The sequence below is a fragment of the Equus quagga genome, chromosome 10 (genome assembly GCF_021613505.1).
Source record: "Equus quagga isolate Etosha38 chromosome 10, UCLA_HA_Equagga_1.0, whole genome shotgun sequence".
Classification (NCBI taxonomy): Eukaryota; Metazoa; Chordata; class Mammalia; order Perissodactyla; family Equidae; genus Equus; species Equus quagga.
In genome coordinates, this window is record NC_060276.1 from 35,778,386 (window position 1) to 35,803,463 (window position 25,078).

At 40.4% G+C, this 25,078-nt stretch overlaps 1 protein-coding gene across 2 annotated transcripts in view; it reads right to left on the reverse strand.

Moving 5' to 3' along the window:
* TMEM164 (transmembrane protein 164) overlaps positions 1-25,078 on the reverse strand; it is a 167,687-nt gene that overhangs the window by 95,117 nt on the left and 47,492 nt on the right. For both annotated transcript variants that reach the window (XM_046673204.1, XM_046673203.1), the window contains exon 3: positions 3,536-3,585. In XM_046673204.1, coding sequence (XP_046529160.1) covers positions 3,536-3,585 — 50 coding nt within the window. The remainder of the gene's footprint in view (positions 1-3,535; positions 3,586-25,078) is intronic.

Genomic DNA, 25,078 nt, shown 5'->3' on the forward strand with positions numbered 1-25,078 from the left:
AATAGATTAATTATCATATTAATTATGAAAGGTGATTAAGGGTCTACCAACTGAAAAAGGCACCAGGACCAGACAAGCTTCACAATTGAGCTTTATCTAATTTCTAAGGGTAATTCTAAGGGTAATTAGAGTATTCCAGGCCAGAGGAAAAAAAGGAAACTTCTAGAGCTCATTTTACATAGCCACCATAATTTCAACCCTTAAACCTGACCAAAAAAATCCAAAAGAACAGCTCCAATCTCACTCATGAATACTGAGGCAAGATTCTAAATAAAAGATTGACAAATAGAATCCAGCAATGTAATAAAATAATAATACACTATGATCAGCAGGGCTTATTTCAGTAACTTAAGAGTGGTTCAAAATTAGAAAATCTATTGACATAATTCACTATATAAAAAATTAAATGGAAAAAAATACATGATCAACAGACACTGATAAAGCATGTGATAAAATACAGCAACCATTCCCTTTTAAAATTTCTCTAAGTAAATGTAGAAACTATTTAAATATAATAGACTATTTAACAAACAGCAACAGCAAATATGGAGAGACACAAAAAACATTTCTATTTAAAACTGGTTTTAGACAGAGTGGCCCACCAGCACCATTTTTATGGAACTCTGTCTTTGAGTTTCTAGCAAAAGTAAAAATAGAAGAAAATGAAATAACTGGTATAACCATTCAAAAAAGGGGTAAAATTAAAACAAAATTTACCAGAACTAACAAGAAAGTTTGGCAGGATAGCTAGATATAAGAAATATTTTTAAAATCAATAACATTTTCCTTTTCTAGCAATAAGCATTTAGGAATAGAAAAGAGGACAATATTCCACTCATAATGGACAAAAAAGCTATTAATTCTTTAGGAACAAATGTATCAAGAAAGGTGTAAAACAAGATCTGAACAGATGGAAAGAAATATCATTTCTTAGATTAAAAAAAGCTACATAATTTTTTAAAAATCAATTCTCACAAGATTGAAATAGAAACTTAATGCAATTTTAATTAGAATCCCAATAGGGTTGGTGGGGAAAATTGAATGAAAGTGATCTTAAAATTTGTACATAAGAAAAAATGCCAAAGAATAACCAAAACAATATGTATTTTTAAGCTAACTCAATCAAATCAACACAATTTGGGTGCACAGACAAATAGAAGAAACAGAAAAGAGAATCCATAAATGGATCCTAATATATAAAAATTTTAATAGGTGACAAAGATGGTAGTTCAGTTCACAGGGAAAAGTACAGATTATTAAATATATTATACCAGTACAACTAATTATCCATCTTTAAGAAAATAGTCTTAACCAAGACTGAGAACCTAGAAGCTATATAACAAAACATTATGAAAAAATTTTGAAAATTATGTGTAAAAATATACCAGCAGCAAAGTCAATACATACAGACTTGGGAAAAGATATTTATAACGATGATAGAAAGCCAATACCCGAAATAAACAAAGAGGTCTTAAAAATTAAGAAAAATATAAAAAATTCACAGGAAATGGGTAGATAATATGAACAGACAATTCAACGAGCAAATTTAATTGGAAAAGAAAAATACGAGATAATACAGAAATTCATTACTAGCCAAGGAGATACATCCATTAAGTTGTCAAAATTATGAAAGAACCGTAACGCCTTATGCCAGCAGGGATATGAAGAAAAGAGTAATCTCATATATTACATAAAAAAGGGCAAAGTGAATTATAACTGCCTGTTTTTGTAAATCAATATGGAAGTATTTAACATAAATATATATATTTATATATAAACAGTTGTATGTGCATATATATATATAATATTATTAAATAAGGGCATACGCACAATGATGTTTATTTCAGGATTGATTATAGTGGCAGAAATCTGGAAAGAATACATGTAATTGTTCGTAATAGGGGAATAGCTAAATAAACTATTATGAATCTATGAAATATTTTGCAGCCTGGTAAAAGAATAAGAGCTATACTAACAGACTTTGATAGATTCCCATGAGATATTGAGTGAAAAAAGCACGATGTATTAAAACATATACAGGATTCTATTTTTGTAAAACAAACAGTGAATAAAAACACCCAAATATTCCAAAACCCATTTGTGTAGGTGTGTCCCTATGAGTATGGAGAAAAATATGGAAGGGTTCATACCGGTTTGGTGATATACAGGGATGGTGAGAAAGGTAGAGGTAGGGGGCAAACAAAACAAAGGGAAAAAAACGGTCCACCATAATAAAAACATAAATCCAGCAATCATATTCATGTATTTTATGTGTATAAATGTATATACAAATTAAATTAAATTTAGAAAAGATATAGTAAAAAAACTTATCTTACGATGTCTGCTTACTACAAAAAGAAAGGCAATAACCAAAATTATCTCTTGGTGGTAGGATTCGGAGTGATGTTTATTTTCTCCTTTATGTGTCTCTGCATTTTCCATAATGAGAATTGTTCCTTTTATAATAATAAAATAAAACCAATAAATGTTATTTTAAAAACATTACACTGAAAAATTGAGCTCATTTTGGGAAACCAAAGGAGGGAAACAGGGTTAAATGCCCCTTCTGCTTAGGGGCTGTGCAAGTATCAGATGTACAAAATCAAGATCCATTCCCCCTCAGCTAGCAGAAAGCTACTCACCTAAGGCAAGACACTAAGTGGCTATTCTAAGGAGCTATTTGAAGCAGCAAATGGGGTATATTTTCCCCCTACCTAACACTTTAATGACTTAAGTAAATCAGAAAGCCATTTAAACCACTCTCAATTATCCAAGGATCTGCTGGGCTCTTTACTTCCTGTCCCCTCCCTCTGGCTTGCAGCCATTTGACTGCTCAGGAACAGCTCCAAAATGGAGGTCAGGGAAGGGGAAAAGAGATGAAATTAATTTGGTCGATTTAGCTTCTCATGAGCAACTCTAATAAAAGGCTTCATAAGTGAGATGGTCACAACTCACGGTTAAAATGAGGGTTCTGGGACTCTTGAGAATTTCATTTAAGCAAACTTGCCTTCAGATAAACATGATTTGCCTGTAATACACTTAAATGGATTTGATGCTTGTTATTTTTAAGAAAGTCAGGACTTGTAATAAGGTGATATGTTTTTCTCCTCACTTTAATTTGCGCTTTCAGAAAAAGAAAAACAAAATCAAAACACAAGAATAAAGCCCTTCCAAGGGAAGAGCAGCAGGACCACAATGCAGAGATTTTGGCAAGGAGGGAAGCTGTCTGACCCCAGGTTGCTCTCAAGAGAAACGTTAGGAGGGCAGCAACCTTCTAAGGGAGCATGCCTCATGCATAACCCACCACCACAAGGAATCGCTAAAAAGGATTGTCAGGGCTTGACAAAAATTACTCCACATATAACACTTCCATGTTTCCCTGTGCCCTCATAGACTTTTGTCCCTCGGGAAGCCCAGAGACAAAGTGGTGCAGGTCCAAGGCACTCACAACAATGTGCTCATCATCCTTTGTTATCAAACAGACAAAACAGTCTGAATAGCAATGGCAACAGAGCAAAAATCAATTTTCCCTTACTTGAAGACGACGATGGCTCCCGGACATGGAGGGCAGGCCAGGAGAAAGATCTGCAATTGAAAAAGAATTAAGTCTGGTTATCAAGAGAAATGCTGGATGCAGTGAGACAATGTTACTTTCATAATAATCATAATAATAATTAATAACCAAACTCACACAAAAAATGTAATATAAAAATTTAAAAGGCAAGCAGGTGGTTTTCTAAACATGTTTGTGTTTGCACATGCATCTACGTGTTTGTGTGTGTGCGTGTCATAGTGAGGGGGGAGAGGAAGAGAGATGGAGAGTGAGGGAGTGTTTGAGGGTAGGAGAAGGGGAGAGCTTTTCTTAGGCCCTTTTGGCCTCTAGAACACTTCCTCTAAACCTCTAGAACAAGACTCAATTTTTCAGCTCTTCAAGTTCAATATGACACAGGTAGTCAGTCTCAGAAGCTTTTAACCCAGGACAAATAGAAATAGATTCTGAGCATAGGACAAGTACACAATACCATCTGATGTGCTTCCCATGGGGGAAGGGGGATTAATCAATATCCAAGCACTGCCAGATTTAGTAAATAAAAATACAAATGCCCAATTAAATTTGAATTTCAGATAAACAATGAATAATGTTTTAGTATAAGTATATCCTAAATATTGCATGAAAGATACTTACACTGAAACATTATTCATTGTTTACTTGAAATTTAAATTTAACTGGGCATCTTATATTTTATCTGGCAACCCTACCAATATTGCCAACCCAGGCTCCAAACTTCTCTTCAATTTTGAAGGGGAGCAGAATTTGCCACGCCAAGATATGTCTCTTTGGCATAAGGATTATTTTCTTTTTTAAATATAACACATCTCCACTGAGTGTTCCTAGAACAACTTTAGGGTTGTGTTTTCTTTTTTTTTTTCTGGAAAAGATTAGCCCTGAGATAACACCTATTGCCAATCTTCCTTTTTGTTTTTTTCCTCCCCAAAACCCAAGTGCATAGTTATATATTCTAGTTGTAGGTCCTTCTAGTTCTACGTGAGCCGCCACCATAGCATGGCTACTGACAGAAGGGTACGGGTGGTGTGGTTCTGCAACTGGGAACCAGATCCAGGCCACCGAAGTGGTGAGAAGATCAAACTTTAACCACTAGGCCATCAGGGCTGGCTTGGTATAAGGATTATTTTTAAGAATCAGCAGACACAGGAAAAGATGTAAAAACTGAGTATAAGTTACCCTTTTGCAGGAGACATTTACACTTATAAGGGAAAATCTCTATTTGTACGGGTATCTCCCTCTCTGTACTGTACCAGCAAGAGAAGGGTGACTGAATCTCTAGAAACTCTTATCAATGGAGAAGGCAACGACCTACATCTGCATAACAATCATACCCTCAGTTACTGTGCTTTTCCTGATAGCCTCCCATAACTGCACCCTCCCACGTCATCTTTTGTCTTTAACTGGAGATGGTATTTAAGGTAGTGGCTTGGGCCAACTGGGGGAGCTACTCAGTTTTCCTGGGTCTCCCCTGTGTATACAGGAGGTATACATGTTATTAAACTTCTGTTTGTTTTTTTCCTGTTAATCTGTCTTTTGTTGCAGGGCGGTCTCAGCCAAGGACATAGAAGGGTAGAGGGAAAATTCTCCGCCCCCCTCCACATTTGATTGGTTTGTTTCTAAGCACGACTATGTGGTTTTACTCTTCTATTTTCCTCCCAGGTCAAAGCAAATGAAGAGAACCTTGTCCTTCTAAGAGACAAATCAGTTCCATCCTACTTGGTTTTACCTAGGCCTGGGTTAGAGCCTTCTAAAACCTCCGCTGTGGCAGTTTGACCTTCAAAGCACTGGTTCTCAAGAGGAACAAAGAAACCCCTGAAGAGCGCCTGTTAAATATGCAAATTCCTGGGTTCCTCCATTAGGAATGATGATTCCAGAAGTCTGGGACTCCAGGAATCTGCATGCTTAACTAACACCCCAGGAGATTCAACCACTCTTGGCAGCCAGACATGCTAAATGTTTGACCTTGCCCTGAACTACTACAGGATCAAAAACACTCAGCAGGACTGAGGATTGACAAAGGAATGAAAGTCGTGTTTGTGAAGTTCCTTCACCTACAGTGATTTAATGGTACGATTTACAAAATCCTTGATATGTGTCCCTATCTTGTTGTAGGCACTTATTAATATAGATTATCAGCATTATGGACTTGTTTGGCTTCTCTATGTGTACATTCTTGAGCATTTGTTTCTTCAGTTCCATCAGAGTCTACATTTAGAAGGAAAGGGTACTATAAGAAAATCTTCTATAAGGAAAGACATATCTTGAACCTGCTTGAATCCCTGCCAAGAGGAAGCGAAGGAAGAATGAAAAAGAGAAAGGGTCTTGAAAGGAATACAGCCAAGAGTCCATCCCCTGCACAATACCTCATGAGAGAACCCCTCCGAGGTTGTGCCTTTACCCACTGTGGACCAATTTGATTAAAAGTGAAAATCCAATGACAATTACAGGTCTACAACCCTTTATCAGCAATCACCAAATTCAAAAAGCTCTAAAAACTGAAAGTCTGCTTTTTTCAAAGCTAATTTGGTAGCAAAACATGATTTGAACTGAGCTGTGGCTATTTACAGACTTTATTTATTCCACTTATGGTGAATATTCATACATTTTCCATAAAAATAGTGTATTGATTATGGGGTGCTGTCCCAGATCCCACTGGGGATATATGTTAAATACTCTACACGCACCGTATTGCATTTCTAAAATAAAAATATTCTGACTTCTGAAATACATCTGACCTTAATGGCTTAGGATAAAGATTGGTGACTTGGAATTTCAATCATCTAAACATTCATTGACCTATCTCTAATTCCCCATCCCAGCCCTCAGGAGCAGTCCAAGAAAGAAAGAAACAAAGCTGGTATTCTTTACCACTGACCCAGCAGTGAAGTTACTCACCTTAGGCAAGGGATCAAGTTGGAGGCTGCGCATAGTTACCCAGCATCAGTCCCATCAAAGGCTACCCTCAGAAGCTACAGTACACAGGGTGGGCAGGGGCCCCCAACCACTTTGGGGAGGTCCTCAATACTTCTAGGGTCCCCGCAGAGCCATGCCAGCAGCCTTCCTGACCTTCTGGAATACCCAAGATACTTCCAACATGCTAAACAGAGAGGTAAAAATGCGCCACTGGGCCCCATAGTTAACTCGTGCTTTTCTAGACGCACAGACAAGAGGAGATGAGCAGATTCTTGAGGGCAGATTTCCTTATAAAAGCTCCATTTGACTGGTTCTGATCCATGACAGCCCTATGCCAGAAGCCCAGAAACCTCCTAAAGGGAGCAAGTCTCCAGTTCCAACCCAGTAAGTTCTCGGATTATCCTCCATTCAATTATAGATCTAACTCCTTTTGAGGCAGCTAATTTAGACTTGATTGTAAATAAGTTTTCCAACAGTTACTTTCATGTGGCCACGTCATTCCAACTAGCGCTTTGACCTTTCTCATCTGATTGCCTGTCTATTTCCATCACCAGGATAAAAAGTATCTTTTTCAAGCAATCTTTGAATCAGATACATGTAGACATATCAAATCAGCAGATTTGAAAAAGGACCCCAAATTCATCATATTCCATTTCCAGTAAACTCATGGCCTCCTTTAGCAACTTCAAAGATATTACGTTGAACCTCCCTGCTCTGCCATGCTGGAGCCACATCCATAATCAGCATTAACCAAAGGAGCCACGTGAAAATGGCATTTTAATTCAGAGGTCCGAAGGCCCCCAGCCCTGGCCTGAATATCTCTGCTCTTCTCCCTTGGTTAGCTGCCAATCGCCTCCAAATTTTGGTAGCATGTGTTTTGTACTAGCAGACAGAAAGCTAAACCATCCCTTTAGCTGCAAATAGAGTGGGAAGAGAGGACTCTTGCAAGTGCAAACAAGGACGGTAGGAAGATGAGAATGCATCTGAGCATATCTCGGCACCAACCTGGCACTTTGTATTCATGCTGAAATCTGCCCAGCTCAGCACCTGAAGAAAAGGGCATGGGCAGGGAGCATACAGAGAAATGCCACAAAGCACTTCCATTTTTCCATCACCTGGGAGGTAAGCAGGGCTTTGTTATTAAATCCCATTTTACAGAGGAAGACACCCAGGGAAAAGGCTCTGACAAGCTTTCTAACAAAAACCCAGGTCCCCTAACTTCCAGATCAGAACACTTTCCATCTCACACCTGACATAGTCCAGGCCTCACGAGTGTTTCTCTTCTTTAGACTCTAGCCCTGCCCCTTGACCCCATGGCACACAGGCAGTCAGCCCAATGGCTCCACACCTGTGCCACCTCACAGCTCACAAGATCTACTCTCTACGAGGTGAGACATCTCAAAACACAAACCTAACTGTGAAACCAACAGGGGGCCAACTTGCTTTACCTATCCACAGTTAGTTGGCTGTTTGAAAAGGTAGTTAGATAATGCATTACTAAGGCCCACCCTATAGGTAACATCTCTGATGCTTGGGTCACTATGGTAACCGGTGGGGTGCTTAAGTTTTTCAGGAACTGAGAATGGACTTCAGGCCAGTTGACACCACCAACTCATCAACTGGGCCTGCAGGGATGACTGATAGGTGACCCTTTGATGTCAAGGAGCTGAAAACTCCACCCTCAGATCATGGTAATGCCACCATTTTGTGAACATGTGCCCTATGAGGAGCCATGAAGCTTGACTACACTTGTGCAGGTCATCAATTACCTCACTCCTCCTTATCTCCCATCATCTATTCCTACACTTCAGATCACCCCGCCCCTTTATCCTATAAACGTCTCTAATTCCATTTGTGGGGGAGGCGGATTTGAGATTTGTTCTCCCATCTCCTTGATTGGTTGCCTTGTAAATAAACCATTTCTCTGCTGCAAACTTGTAGTCTTGGTGATTGGCTCTTCATACAGGCAAAATGAACCTGATTCGGTAACAGTTGGGCAGCAAATTATATTTACACAGATGGGTTTCAGAGTCCAGCATTCCCTAAAGACAGGCTTGTCTTAGCTCCAACTGCCTCATTCCCAGGTCAGCTGGGTGCTTGCAATTCATGAACCCTTACAAAACTGACGTCTTTTTTTGGCTGTTTTTTTCTGGGAAAAACCCACAGGTTCCATTCTAAACCACACTCTCTCAGCTTCCTCAGAAAAGTTCACTGTACTACTCAAAGGTTCTCCTGTCCAGAAACTTGTAAATTCAGCTCTTTGCTAAGCACCCAGTCTAGGCACCAACAGCTGTACCAGTTCATCCTCTACTGCTGAACCGCTCTGATTCCAGGCTCCCAACTTCCCTACTCAACAGCTCAGCCACACTTGTCCCACTTCCTTTTCCTTTTCCACAGTCATATCAGCCCCAAGTTCACTGGCATCATTGTCCAGCCTCCCATCAACTTCTGCTCCACCTCAACATTCAAGTCAATAAACTCCCATTTTCATAATGCCTAAAGAATTTAATTTTTGTTCACAGGAAGAAGTGCTAGTATTATGGGAAATGTAATTGGGAAGGAGGGCCAGTCACAACAGACCACCCTAAATGAAGGGCTAGCCACATTAAGCAGTGAAGGGGGATGGGAAAACTAAATGAAAGGGAAACAAGAGTGCGAGAAGGACAGGAGAGAGGTGTTTGGCCTGACACAAGATCTTCCCAGGCCCAGCCCTCTGGCTCCAGTTCTCCTGGCTTCCCCTCCTATGACAGCACACAGCTATTTGGGGATTCCTATGGACAAGTACTTATAACCATTACCCACCACAGGAAAAATCCATTCTTTGGGCTGCCCAAAGTCTGGCCGGGGCTCTATTCACTACTGTTCACACTTTGGGGCACTCATCGTCTCTCCCTGGACCACTGCAATAATCTCTTTACTGGTCTCAGGCCTCCAAGCACACTGATACAAGAGGGAAAAAATGCAGCTCTGATCGGCCATTTAAAATACTTCAATGGCTCGTCAGTAACTACAGAAAAAACTCAAACTCCTTAGCATGGCAGGCAAGGCTTTCTCTACTCCAGACCCCATCTCTCTCCAGCATAGTGGCCTCATGCATTAATGCAAACTATATCCCCAACAAACTCCATGTCATAAACATGCTTCCACACCCTCATTTTCTAATAGCTTCATTTTATTCAATTATACGGATGTGCAACAATTTACTCAACCCATCTCCTCCTGTTGCCCATGTAAGTTATATCTAAGTTTTCAGATCCTTTGCTATTTCCTTAGTCTATGTTTGTAGAAGGAGAATTTCTAGGTCTTTAAAATGAATAAACATTTTAAGGCTTTTAATCTATCATTCTAAATTGCCTTCCAGGAAATTTCTTTGAATTTATTCTCCTGCCAACAACAAATGAGAATGTTACATATGGTCTGCTACAACCTAGCCAACAGGTCATTATCATTTTTCAAAAGACAAAACACTGCAGGAAAGCAGACTTTGCTCCCCCCTAAAAATGTCTCTTTGGCATAGGAATTATTTTGAGCTGGTTATGTTTTAAAAACTAGCAGACACAGGAGAAGCTCTGAAAACTGAGTAGAAGTTATCCTTTTGTAAAAGATATTGACATTTATAAGGGAAATTTCTGTTTGTAAGGGTGTCCCCCTCTCTGCCTGCACCAGGAAGAGGAGGATGACTCAATCTCTAGAAACTCTTATCATTGGAGAAGGCATGGACTTAGATCTTCTGCATAACCACCATACCCTTGTTTACTGTGCTTTTCCTGGAAACCTCCCATCATTGCCCCCTACATCTTCTTTTGTCTTTGGCTGGAGATGATATTTAAGGTGGTGACTTGGGCCATTTTGGGGAGTTACTCAGTTTTCCTGGGTATTTCCCGTGTATATAGGAGGTATACATGTTATCAAACTTCTGTTTTTCTCCTGTTAATCTTTTAATTTTGTTTTGTCTCAGCAAAGAACCTAGAAGGGTAGAGGGAAATTATTTTTCCTCCCCTACAACACAAATAGCACAACTTATTGCTTTAACTTGCTTGTCTCCGATGACCAAAGATGCTGAACTATTTTCTAACATGTTTTTTGGCTATATTTCTTCTTTTGGGATGTGACCATCTGTGGCCTTTGCCTATTTTTCCACTGGTATGTTCTTTTTCTTATTGAGTTGTAAGAGCTATTTATGTTTTAACAACATTTAATACTGACTATTTGACATTCATTGCAAATGTTTTTCCCAGGTTGTCATTGTTGTAGCTCTGCCTATGGTAGTTTTTGATGTACAGAAGCTTTTTTTTTATCTTTACGTAATCAGACGTACTTGTCATTTCCTTTATGGCTTCTGTCTTTGATGTCATGCTTTGAAAGTCTTTTACAAAAGAGTCATCTATTGTTTTCCTAATATTTTCATAATTTTATTTTTAAAAATTTAAATCTCCAATATCTAGAAATTGTATCATTGCTAATCCTATTCACTCTTCCAGAATGGTCTTCTCACCTTTCCTCTTCTGGCTAATTCTTATTTACCTTTCAAATACAAAACAAAGCATCATTTTCTCCAGGAAGCCTTCAGTTTAATGGCCATCCTCTATCCTCCCCTTAATTCCTTCTGTTTGCCTCTTTCTGAGAAATTACAATGGTTTGTCAGTATAAGGAGTTTACAAAGAGCCTTCCCTCAAGAATTGAGGCAAAATGGAAATAAGAGTACCTACTAAGAGTTAGGCTTTAAAATCAACATATAACACATTAATAAAGTTGTAAGGTCATCCTAAAGCCAAACTGTTCCCAGACTTGAAAGACCAGATTTCAACGTGCTTGAATTATACCTAAAAAAACCATGGGTTTGGTCAACCATTGAGGTATAGAACAAAGAGAGTCACAAAGGCATATTTGGCAGAATCCACACCCAAGCACTATCTAGGAGCCAGAAAACCTTAGCTCATAAAAATCAAGTTTTCTTGTCCCATTAGCAAACTGATCCCTATTAAGAGGATGGAAGCATCACTAAGTGGTTAAGAGTGTGGGCTTTAGAGTCAAGACAGACTTGGGTCCACATGCTGGTCCTGCCACGCACCAGCACTGTGACCTTGAGCAAGAGATTGAAGGCATTTTCATCTCTAAAATAGGGATAAAAATAGTACCTATGTAATTCACAAGGTTTTGAAGAGGATCAAATGAGATAAAGCAAGCAAAGCGCTTGGCACAATGCCTAGCACATAGCTAACACTCAATATATAGTAGCTATAATTATTCTGATCTTAATAGAAAATCCATTCCTACTGTGAGCTACATCAGCAACAGCTCATATGAAACTTTCAATTCATCTAACTTCACTTGTTCTAATTCCACGCTTGCATAATAAGATTCTGATATATTATTTGACTTCCCTTTTCCAGCTACCTACAAGAAGAATACTTAACCAATCTAGGCTCAGTTTCCTCATCTATAGACAGGGATTACAATAGTACTATCTTATTGGGTAGATGTGAGGATGAAATGCTTGAAGTGCTTGGTTCAGTGCCTCGCACACTGTGAGGAATAAAATAAGTATGAGCTATTGATAGCATCATCCTTCTAGGATGCCCTTTCTCTTCTCCTCTCACCGCAAATTCTATCTAAGCCCGTGGCAAGCTCCATTTCCTCCACAAAGCCTTCTCCAATAACTCCAGACAACACTTCTCCTTTTTTTGCAACGGCCTATAGAACTCAGGCGCTTAGATTTTATTTACTTGGGATATTAAATGCCTCTCTGTTGTTACACAGTGCTATAGGAGATTGAGAGCTAGGATCTGATTATCAATCTTTCCCTACTTACAAATCCTAAATTTGCATTGGTGAGACATTTTATAAAGTCCAAAGTCATTTGCAGGGTAATCAAGGCCCTCAACAATGTGGCCCCTGGATGCCTTGCCAGTTTTATTTCCCACGATGCCTCAGGTTTTCACTCGGAACCTCAGTTTCCACATTTCTAAAATGGAAAGAATAAAGTACTTGCCTCCAATATCTTAACGTCAACTGTTATTTCTATGCAGATGCCAAATGCTTTCTGGATATTTCCATCTGGATGTCACACAGGTACCTCAGACCAACATGCCTAAATCTGAATTTGTCACTGTCTTTCCCTAACCTCTTCTCTCTCTACCTGTGCCCTCAAAAGATAGGAGAGAAGAGACAGCCCTTCCATACAGCAGAATTCCAACTGATAAAGGTAGAAGGAATGAGAGAAACAGAAAATCACCATTAGACAAACACTGCAGCAATAACCGTTGCAGTCAAAAATCACTGATAGATGCTATGATTAGTAATTAGTATTATCATTTTGCAAGCAAGATAATTGTTAATTACAAAGGGAAAAGAGTAACTTAACAGCAGAGAGATCTGCCAGATACCACCTTAACTGACCGATCAAGGTTAATATCACCAGTAATAAGTCATATCATATCATCACGTACCTTCTGATACGATGCACCAAGAAGGATACAACATCACTTCTGTGGTATTTGTGCCCAGTTGCTCAAATCTAATCATGAAATTGCCCAAATCTAATCATGAAAAAACATCAGATAGGTCCAAATTAGGGACATTCTAGAAAGTAACTGACCAATCCTCTTTAAAATTGTCAAGGTAATAAAAGACTGAGGAATTGTCATGAATTGGAGACCAAGAAGACACGACAACTAAAAGCAATGCGGGATCCTGGAACAGAAAAAGGACATTTCTGGAAAACCTGGTGAAATTGGAATAAAGTCTATAGTTTAGTTCATAGCACCAATGCTAATTTCTCAGTTTTAATAATTTTACCATGATTATGCAAGATGTTAACATTAGAGGAAGTTGAGTGAAGGGTATACGCGAATTCTCTGTAATATCTTCACAACTTTCTGTAAGTCGAAAATCATTTTAAAATATAAAGCTAAAAAAAGTACTGTTATCCAATCACGTAGCCTATCTTCAGACCTCAGAGCTATGTTTGCTGCCTCCCCTCTTTCTCAGCCCCTACATGCAGTCAGTCCCCAAGTCCTATCATCCTGACACTTTTAACCTTTGCAGTATATCTCGAATCCATCCTCATTATCTTTTTCCCACCTCAGTCCCTATCCTTTCCTTAAAGGACTAGAATAGTTTCCCAACTTATCTGCAGTTCTCCAGTCTCTCCCCTTCCTCACTCTAGTCCCTACAGTATTGTCACATTCCTATTCTTAAAATAGAGCCCTGATCACGTTACAGTCTTTCTTAAAAATTTCAGATGACAGATTCAAGACAATCCCTATCAGAATCTCGGCTGACTTCTTTGTAGAAACTGACAAGCTCATTCTAAAATTCTTATGGAACTGCAAGGGACTCCAAATAGCCAAACGAATCTTGAAAAGAAGAACAAGTAGGAGGACTCACGCCACCTGATTTCAAAACTTACTACAAAGCAAGAGTAATAAAGACAGTGTGCTACTGGCATAAGGATAGATATATAGACTAATGGAAGAGAACTGAAGCCCAAAAATAAACCCTCAAAAGTGATTTTCAACAAAGATGCCCTGACCATTCACGGGAAAGGAGGAGTCTCTTCAGCAAATCGTGTAGGGACAACCGGATTTCCACGTGCATAAGAATGAAGTCTGTAACCCTAGCTCACAACCATATATAAAAATTAACTCAAAATCACTCAAAGACCTAAATGTAAAACCAAAAACTATAAAACTCACAAAAGTAAACCAAGTGGTAAATCTTCACGACCCCAGATTTGGCAATGGATTCTTAGATGTGACAACAAAAGCACGGGCAACAAAAGAAAAAACAAAAGAAAAAATAGGTAAACTGGACTTGACCAAAATCAAAAGCTTCTGTGCTTCAAAGGACACTATCAAGAAAGTAAAAGGACAACCTAAAGAAGGGGAGAAAATGTTTGCAAATCCTATCTCTGATAAGGGTCTAGTATCCAGAATACATAAACAGCTCTTAAAGCTCAAAAATAAAAAGATAAATACCCAGTTAAAAAGTGGGCTAAGAGGGCTGGCCTGGTGGTGTAGTGGTTATGTTCACACACTCTGCTTTGGTTGCCTGGGGTTCGCAGGTTCGGATCCCAGGCACCGACATAGCACCAAGTGTCAAGCCACACTGTGGCAGCACCCCACATAGAACAGGAAGATTGGCACAGATAGTTAGCTCAGCAACAATCTTCCTCAAGCAAAAAAAGGAAGATTGGCAACAGATGTTAGCTCAGGGCCAATCTTCCTTACAAAAAAAAAAAAAAGAATAAAAAAGTGGGCTAGGGATCTGAATAGACATTTCTCCAAAGAAGACATACAAATGGCCAATATGCACATGAAAAGGTATTCAATATCATTAGTCATTAGGGAAATAAATGTAAATCAAATCCACCATGAACTACCACTTCACACCCAAATGCCAGGCGAAAATCAATAAGACAATCACAAATGTTCATGATGATGTGGAGAAACTGGAAACCTCACACACTATTGGTAGGGATGTAAAATGGTGCTGCAGCATTAGAAGAGAGTCTGGCAGGTCCTCAAAAGGTTAAACACACAGTTATCATACGACGCAGCCATTCCACTCCTGTGGATATATCCACAGGAGACATGTCCACAGAAAAACTTATACCTGGATGTTCACAGCAGCATCATTTATAGTCAGAAGGTGGAAATACCCCAAATACTCATCAATGGACAACTGGATAAACAAACATGGCATATCCATACAATGGAATATTACTTGGCTATAGAAAGGAACGAAGTACGGATACATGCTACAAAATGGATGAACCTTAAAAATGTTATACTAAGTGAAAGAAGCCAGTCAAAAATGCCATATATTATATGACTCCATTTTGTGAAATGTCCAACAGAGGCAAATGCATAGAGACAGAAATCAGGTTAGTGGCTGCTTAGAGCAAGGGAGGTAGGGGAAGGACAGGTAGGGGAGTGACAGCTAAATGGTTTCGAGTTTCTTTTTGAGGTGATGAAAATGTTCTAAACTGACTGTGGTGGTAGCTGCACATATCTGTGGCTATACTAAAACCACTGATTGAACACTTTAAATGGGCGAATTGCACAGGAAGTGAATTTTACCTCAATAAACTATTTCAAAAAAAAAAACAAACTTCAGATCGCTCCTTATTGCTTGTTGAATAAAGTCCTAACTCCTTAATTTGGCACTCAAGTCCCTCCCTTCTCCATCATCATTTGACCCCCACCCAGCATTATCGCTCACTGCTCTTTTTCACATGCCTTTCTATCAAACCAAAATGAATTATTCACCCTTCCCACATACCCCATGCAGTTTCCCATCTTTGTCTCCCCTTTTGCTGTTCCTTTCCCCTAGAACTCTCTCCGCACAACTTATCTTTACGTGTTTATATCCTGTTCCTCTCATAAGGCCCAGTTCAAATGCTCCCTCCTATGCAAATCTTTCCATGTTCTTCAACCCTTACATAGTAAGCCCTCACAAAATTATTTACTGAAAGAATGAGGGTAAGTAGTTCTCCCATACAATGGCTGCCACTGCCAGAGAATAATGCTCCCAAGGCCACAACTGCAATTCTTTCTTCCTTTCCTAGTCATAGCAGCTGTTCACTGCTTCAGCCCCCTTATTAAGTCCCTGAGAATGATTCCAAACTGCTACTCTCTACCTCTCCCAAAACCCTGTCCTCGACAAAGAAAGCATTGACATTACATTATGCCAGGGCTGCCGAGTACAGTTGTGTAGGTTGTGCACTGCACAACCCTAGTGGCGCCATTCAATTATAGTCTATGTGAATGGCACCCTCTCCTAGGGTTGTGCAGTGCATAGCCATTCGTGGCAGCCCTGCTTGGAAACATCACTAGAATTTGGGAACAAACCCAAAAAGAGCACTCAGTGAGAGAATCATTGTAACTATTTTGCTGTTAACTATATTTGCTATTTCCAAATCTTATCAAGAAGATTAACAAGAAACTCAGAAGAATAACATGGTCATAGCACACAAACAGTGTTTGCATGGGATTAGAAAACAAGAACATCCAAGAGAGAAATTGTCACTGATGTTGCTCCAGCAGTAGTGAGAGAAAAGGATACACATCCTGGTGAATACAAAGATGTGATGTACTGTTAAAAAAAAAAAAGAAAAGATAGAACAGGCCCCAAATGGCCTCTACTACAGCAAACCAAGACTTAATTACACTTTTAGCCCCTCCCAGGAACATGACCTTTAAACAAGTCAACATGAAACTTCCTGAGTTGCAGTGGTGAGGTAATCTGCGCACAGAACCCCTGCCATTTCCTTCCCCCTAATATAAGATGACTCGGCCTGAAATAATCCTCTCTTTGCTGTTGTTACTAACGCCCTCGTCCCACCCTCCTTCCTATAAAAACCTTCCACTTTTCACAACCCCTCAGAGTATCACTCCACTTACTAGAGGAGACACTGCCCAAATCATGAATCACTTAATAAAGCCAATTAGATCTTCAAATCTACTTGGCTGAATTTCAAACAGTATCTACTTGGTCTCTTTCATGAGACCCTTCAACTCCGTTAGGTTCCAATTTTAGGTTATCAGACAAGCCTCTGTTTGCTTTGGCTTCAGGAACCTTGCTATCAGGAAGGGTATGGCCTGGCTGACACAGTGTTTTGTCTCTATACAGGTCTCTCTCTCATCATTCATCCACATTGTGGTTTGTCAAGAACTCTTTTTTGTAAGGTTGGGGAGTGTGAAACCAACATCCCTGAGTAAGTTGATAAAAATCAGGTTCTGAATCCACAAACCAAGTTGCAGCCTCCCTCTGACTACCAGCTCTAAAGTGCAAGCAATCCTCTCCAAAACGGGCAGCCATAAAGGACTGGAGACATTGGCTGTGAAGACAGGTGAGCTGGTAGCAGAGTCCAAATATGCTAGATAATAGGTTTGTTCCTTCTTTTGTTCCCTTCCAGTTCAGTTCAGCCTCCCACTTTCATATTTGCTCTACCCGGCATATTTCATTCCACTTCCATCTTCTCCAGAGATTTCCTGGATAACGCATTCAAATTGATCATTCCTTTTTCTGAACTCCATTTGTACTTAACTGGTACTATACACTTATTGCTCGGTTAGCCTCCCACTGTCGTTAATAATAATAATGGCAAGAACTATTCTTTATTGTGTGCTTACTATGCGCCTTACATGTATTGTTTCATGTATTCCTAACAATCCCATGAGATAAGCGCTATTCCGAACCCCACCCCACCTCCATTTACATATAAGAAAACTATGAGCTACCAAAAGCTTAAGTAACTTGTCTCAGATCACAAAACTAATAAGTCAAAGAATCGCCTTGAATCCAGAACTGTCTGATTCCAAAGATCGTGTTTGTAGCCAATACTCCCTTTTGTCTCCCTCATACGATAATTTGTCTTTTGAAGAGCTTCCTCTGCCTCCACTCCCCAAAGTGTCTAACACAGTGTCAGACACATAAAAGTTTCCAAGGAAACATGTGCAAGTGTGACCCTGCTCCCTGGCCAGACTCCAGCCCAGGACACAAGCTGGAAGAGAAGGGAAAAGGAGCAATGAGCACAGAGAGGCTTGACCTTTCAGGGAGCCACAGGAGTCCTCCTCCTCTGACCCATTTAAGAGAGGATCACGCTGCTGCCTTGATCTCAATCCCAGAAAAATATTTAGAACAGGATGACCTGGTTGTCTTAAAAATCTTCCAGACAACTCTGAAGGAACAGAGCCTAGGTCAACCCGTGGAGGGATGGACGGTATCCAGTTCTCTGCAGGAAGGGGACCAACTGTGTCAGGGTCACAGCCATGTGGGCCAGCACATGTTTTCAGAACTCTGCCGCCGAGGAGCTATGTGACTATGGTCAAAGATTTGGGGGCAGACACAGGAGGGGATCACGAGTATTTTTAAAGAAGAGAGGGTTTTTTTTTTAAATTTCTTTAAGCCTCTGTTTTCTTGTCTTTAAAAATGGGAAATAAGAATACCTATCACTTGCAGTGCTGCTAAGCTATAAAATGAGAATGTGAAAAAAGTACCTATTACCTAGTGCCTGAATCAGCCTGTCCTTGCTGAGGTTCTGGGCACACAGAGATGCAGGGCATAGTTCGTGTCTGCAAGCAGCTCACAGTCTGGCTGACAAAAGTCCTCTGATCTGGAGTACTGCTAGCACTCTGTCAACTAATGATAAAGCTGGCTGGCAGATTACCCTAACTCTCAGCAGGCCATTTTGTCAGATGAAAATTCTGGTGGGAAAGAAGATGAAAACTGCCGTCAAGAATAAAGGCTGAGGGTTAGTCTGCTTCCAATCTCCTTACCCACACCTCTGTATCAGAAAATTGAGGAAGGGGACTCATCCACTATTTTGGAAGTGACGCATGTAAACTCTGTTCTTTTCCTCACAACACTCATCACCATTTCTAATTTTACAATAGCTGTGTTTTTTTAAATGTCAATCTTCCCTGCTAGACTGTAAGCTCCGGAGGACAGTGGCTGTGTGCTGGTCCTTATGCTAGATCCAGAAACTAATGCAGTACCTGGAACATACAAGATGTTTATCAGATATTTGCTGAATGGATAAATGAAACAGATGTCTCCATGGTATAGGGATAGACTTGGTTATCTAATCAAAAGTCACTTTAAAATACTTAAGCCTTCTTTATGCATATAGTGCCTCTCAAGATTTCCAAGAAACTGGTAATGGTGGTTTGTTTCCGGGGAGAAGGAAGAGTAGATTAGGGGTCAGATGCCAGAGGGAATCACACATGCTATTCTATTCCTTTCAAATTGTTTGGTTTTTTTAAATAACAACGAATCAAACATAAAATCTGAAGAGCTAACATGCTTACAGTGGTTATCTCTGGGAAATCGACTTCTAGGGGACTTTTATTTGCTATGTGTCATATTCTCATGATGTTTCAGGTTTGGATCATGTGTTGCTTTTATGTTAGAAAAACACACTGAAAAGGCAATTTCACAAGGGAATAAAAATATAGTGCCTAACTCTGCTAACCACCTGGCGTATGAGAAGGGAGTTGGCTAGAAGTTGGGTCAAGTTCAAAAACCCATAAAGTTCTGTCCAAACTGTACTAAAGAAAGTGAAACTGCTGTCCCTCCCCACAGATAAGCTCCTTCCTTCAAGCAACTGGAAAGATTTATTTTAATCCCTGAGACTGCCTCAAGCCACTAGTACAGCCTAGACACCAAGCCAGCTAGATAACTAGATATTTTTCTGAAGGGACGGTGCCTCTCTTTTGTATGTGACAGCAATGACGGGTCAGTCACAGTGGGCCTCTTTAACTCATCAAACGTTACTGGTCCCATCTCCTAGGCAGGAAAAACTAAGGTACAGAAAAGTTGATCATACTTTCCTCACCTGTCTCAAACAGCCCAGAATGAAGCTGTTTGGCTTTGCTACTAAAACTCAATAATTCTTACTACTGAATGCACCTTAGAATCACCTACGCTGTTTATTTATAATAAAATAGCAATTCCTGGGGCCCACTCCTCAAGACCCTGACTCAGCTGGTCGGGGCTGGGGCCTAGGCAGTAGTATTTCAGAGAGTTCCAGGTGATTTCAATGTAGAGCCCACAGTGCTACCCACTCCTGACTACCCCACTATCCATAGAGAAAGAGCCCTTAGGTACTATTCTTAAAACTCTTCTTTAAGCACTATATTCCCCTCAAAAAAAGGCAAGCTGAAGAAGCCTGTAACCAAGACAACAAGCTGGGAGCACAAAGAGATAGGTCTTCTGTGATTTGAAACAAAGGAAGCAGAAGAGGAAAAGGAGAGGAGTCTGAAAGCAGGCACTGAGAAATGGACAGGAAACTAGGGAACAAAGGCCTGGTGTGTGAGAGCACCTGAATGCCAGCCCTTCGAACTCCTGCTCCATCATCCAAACTGGGTACCCCGACACAGATGCCCTCAAGACAGACAGCAACCCTGAATTAGCAAATCCAATACTTAAAAACATGCTTTCTTCTTAAACTTCTAAAAAACATGGGAATGTCTGCTTTTGTAGAGGTTACCAAGCATTTTCTTTTCCTCCAAGCCCTCTCGCTTCCCCACCTACACCTGATCCTATCATAAAGCAGAATGACAATGAACGTGAAACCCACATGTGCTTGGACTTTTAAAAAGTGCTCTTCCTCCGTATGTGCTCTGACCCTGGAGCTCAGGTTTTGTTCCCAGCCAGAGAAGCACTGAGATGGATGAAAGGGCTGGGGACGCTGCAAATTGAAAGCCACGAAGTTGGCCTTTTGTTCTCTTTTTCAGGCAGGGGCTATTCTGGAAAGCAGACATCAAAAGAAAAATTCAGCCTGTGATGAGCTGAAATTGGACAAAATGTGATGAGGCATACATGAAAAAAAATGAAAGAAAGAAAAGGGCCTTTCTTTATCAGAAGGGACTCTGTTCTGAAAACTGCCTCAAATTACAGCACTTTCCACATTTGGTTCACTCCAGGAAGCTTTGCATTGTACCTAGAACCAAAACGTTTTTTGCCCCATGTTATGAGGAGAAATTGAGGCAGATGCAAATGGCCCAGAAGTGGGTAGTTTGGTAGTGACAAGGGCGAAGGAAATACATGACTTCAAGAATAGCTCTTCTAGGCTCATTCCATTTCTGTCAGTCCAGGCAGATGTGAGTTTATTCAGAGTGACATTAAAGAGCAAAACTGCCATGGAGCAAACTACTGGTAGTTTGAGGGAATACAAAGGTATACATTACCTTTTCTTCAAGGGACGCGATGAATAGCTTTCCTTTATTATTCATTATGATATTGGCCCACCAATCTCTGAGGACTTTGGGTGGCCCAATGGAAGGATGCTTGGCTCTCACAAGCCTTTGAGGTTGGCTTTTGGGCTTATGCTGTTTTTAATTAGCCACCTGCTGGATATTTTCTTCATCACAGGGAGAAATAACCAGCCTGATGTGGGACTCCTGGAGTAGGTCCTACTAGAAGTGGAGAAATGAGCTATGCCGTCCTCTCAAGCCAGTCACATACCTTCCACAAGAATCTAACCCTGGGTCACAGGCTTACACCCGGAAAAGCACTGGTTAACCTTCCTCTCCAGTGGCCTTTCTCCTAAATGCCTTTGAACATTACTTAAGTGACCCCATTAGGCTGGGTCCTTCAATTCAGTCCTATGGCAGATTCTATTCTGAGCAGAAGAAACCCACAGGAGTCATAACGAGAAGTGCAAATAACATCAAGCAACAGGTATTTAAGGTACTATGTAATTTTTAATAGCTGGGGCAAGGCCCCAAACCAAAAGGCCTTAAGGCTCCTCCTAGCTCTATAGGAACTACATAAAACTAACAACAACATTTATCAAACCACATGCTTACCAATTAAATGCTTGATGGTATAAAAAATTCTAAATGATATTACCACCACACCAGCAGAGTGATTTCAGCAAATCGCATAATCAAGAAATACCCACTGAGCATTCAGTCATGTTCTACACTCTCTACACATGTGGAATCCTAGAATAACGAAAAGCTATCTGTTATGTCTCAATTCTGTACGCAGTGCCTAGGGTAAGCTGTACTCCCTTAGCTCTCCTCCAGGCCCAGCACTAATGAAGCAAACTTAAATTACAGAATGCACTTTCTGCATTACTTCACCCTCCTGTTTCCCCCAATAGATTACCACTAGTGACCCTGGTCAAGTGATTTGAGACTGTCCCAAATATCCACAGAAAGACAAGATGTTTCACCGCATGCAGACTATTTATAGAATGTATACCTCTGGAAGAAACCACAATAGCCTGGGAGTCAGAAGCCTAGGCTCTGATCCCAGAACAGCTGCTAACTAAAGTAGGGACCCAGGCAAAAAACTTGTGAAGGGGAGTAGAATTTGTCACCCGAAAATATGTCTCTGTAGCACACGGATTATTTTAGGCTGGTTATTTGTAAGAAACAGCAGACATGGGAGAAGCTCTGAAAATCAAGTTGAAGCTACCTTTGTAAAAGACTTACATTTGTAGGGGGGTCTCCCTCACTGTACCAGGAAGAGAAAGACGACTCAACCTCTAGAAACTCTTACCCATAGAGAAAGCAACTACTTAAATCTTCTGCATGACAACCATACCCTTGTTTACTGTGCTTCTCCTGGATACGTCCCATAAGTGACTCCTCCACACTCAACATTTTCTTTTGTCTTTCACTGAAGATGGTATTTAAGGTGGTGGCCTTGGCCATTTTGGCTAGTTACTCAGTTTTTCTGGGTCTCTCCCCTACATACAGGAGGTATACATTTTATTAAACTTTTGTTTGATTTTCTCCTGTTAATCTGTCTCATGTCAATTTGATTATTAGACCAGCCAGAAGAACCTATCAGGGTAGAGGAGACATTTTTCCTCCCTGACACTTGCCCTCTCTAAATGTCAGAGCCCACATCTGTAAAAGAGAGTTGGACCAGATTGGTGCTTCTCTGCATGGTTTAGCAGCCCACGGGTATGTCTCATCAGGTGAGAGAGGTGAGGCAAGTGATTTATTATGAATAATAGTTAAAGTACTGAAGTTTGCAAATTATTTGCACATATATTCATTTGTACATTATCCCTCTGATGATTCACTCTCTCACTTGCATTCTGATATGCTTTCTTGAGTCAGGGAGCAAAGGTGAGTTACAGACACAGCAGTTGGGAATTCTGCATAACCCAAATATTATCTTCTTATTGATCCACTCCTCAGCTTAGTCTGTTAAGTATACAAAGACCATCCATCATGGGCATAGCAGCTACAAAATGGCTGAGAATGCCTGGACTAGAACATTCATTCACTTGCCATATAGTTATTAAGAAACTACTACCCACCAAAAGCTAAGTGCTGGGGATAGCACAGCTGAGTAAAACAGACATGGTCTTTACTTTTGTGGAGTATTCAGGCTCGCAAGAGGGAAGAGAAATGACATAAGACACAAATTACACTATACTAAAAACTGCGATCAGAGTTTTGAGAGCCTATAACAGAGCCACCAATTGGTCGGTAGGCAGGGGGAGGAGCTTCCAGACAGAGGGAAGAGCATGGGTAAAGGTTTAATGGCCTAGAGGTTACAAAGAATTCAAAGTAGCTCCTTTTGCCTTGATAATATAGTGACAGGGGAAACATGGCAAGAAATCATGCTGGAGAGGGGAGCAGAACCCACATCACATAAGGCCTAGGAAGCCATGTGAAGGAGTTTAAATTGTTCCCTCCAACAATAAATCCCTATGATTCTGCTCGAAGAGCGAAGCTGGGATGTGTGCCTAGGATCACAGGTCTGAAACCCTGGTGTTTTTCGCCTAAAAACACTATTTGGAATCCTAGTTAGGGGCTAGGGGGTGGGGGACTGTACATACTTCCATTCTACTTCAGATTAAACAAGCTTTTGCCAGCTGGTCTGGGAACCTGACCCCCAAGAATATTGTGTCCATGGGAAAATAGAATCTGAGTTCTAAACAGACTTCCAAAGAAACTTATGAAACAAAACCCATTCCACCGATGTTGGGGAACGCCTGGAAAGAAATTAATACAAGGCCCTGATTTACTCCATAGAGCCAGTGTTTGAAAAAAAAGACTGAACACTATAACCACCATCTTAAAATAAACACAATATCCACATTTTGATTAGTAGGGTTATATTTAGGTACAACCATGAGTGGTATCATGTAGTGCCTATTTATATATTCAAACTACCACAAAACCCCAAATATGTTGGAGATGACTTGCTATTTTCACTCTAAATAAAGACAACGCAGGAGTGGTGAAGAGGGTGGTCTCTTTAGAAGGAAACATGGATGCAAACCAAGACTGTAACTTACAATCTTCCTGTGTCCTGACCCAATCAACTGTCAATTACCCAGGCAGTAATTCTACAAATATTTGAATGCTAAGTGCCATCTAATTTTGCATGGTGGTATCTCCATTTTTCTTCACTTTCCTTTCAACAGAGGATCCTTACCTGTTTGCATTCCGATAAACACCCTCTGACACCTGGAATGCCCCACTTTCCCCACTCACTCATTTGGTCTACTCATTGTGAGGGAAATGGAAGTGTCGGGAAAATTTCCCAGAAACACCCTCCAAATCCCATCAGGTCATTTTACAGAGTTGAGTGTGCATACATATCACCTGGAGAGGAGTGGGTTAAAATTTACATCCCCAGGCCAATTTCCCTCCCCCATATCTAGATTCAAGAGGTCTGGGGTAGGGCCCAGCAACCAGCATTTTTAGCAAGCACCTAATGTGACTCGGATGCAACGAGCTCAACAACCAAACTTTGAAAAACCCCACTGTAGATATTTTAGTTAGCTGAATCCAAAATCCTGAACTGAGAATAATGGTTGCCAATCAGAAAGCTGTGTGGTTCCGATGAGGAACACTGACGGGGTAAATAGATGGGAGAGAAAAACACAGCATCCTAGTCAACTTGCCTCCAACTGTATTTTAGTTTTTTAAACTCCCATATTTTTACTTCAATCAAGCAGATGGCACTGCCTTTTCAGCAATCTCCTACTGGCACCAGAAAAGAAATTCAACAGGGACCATTTAGAAGGAAGGTATAAAAGTGGAAGGAGAAATAATGTTCATTTGTTTGGCCCTGCCCCAATTTCTTTCAGCCTCCTTACCTCTTCTGCTAGTT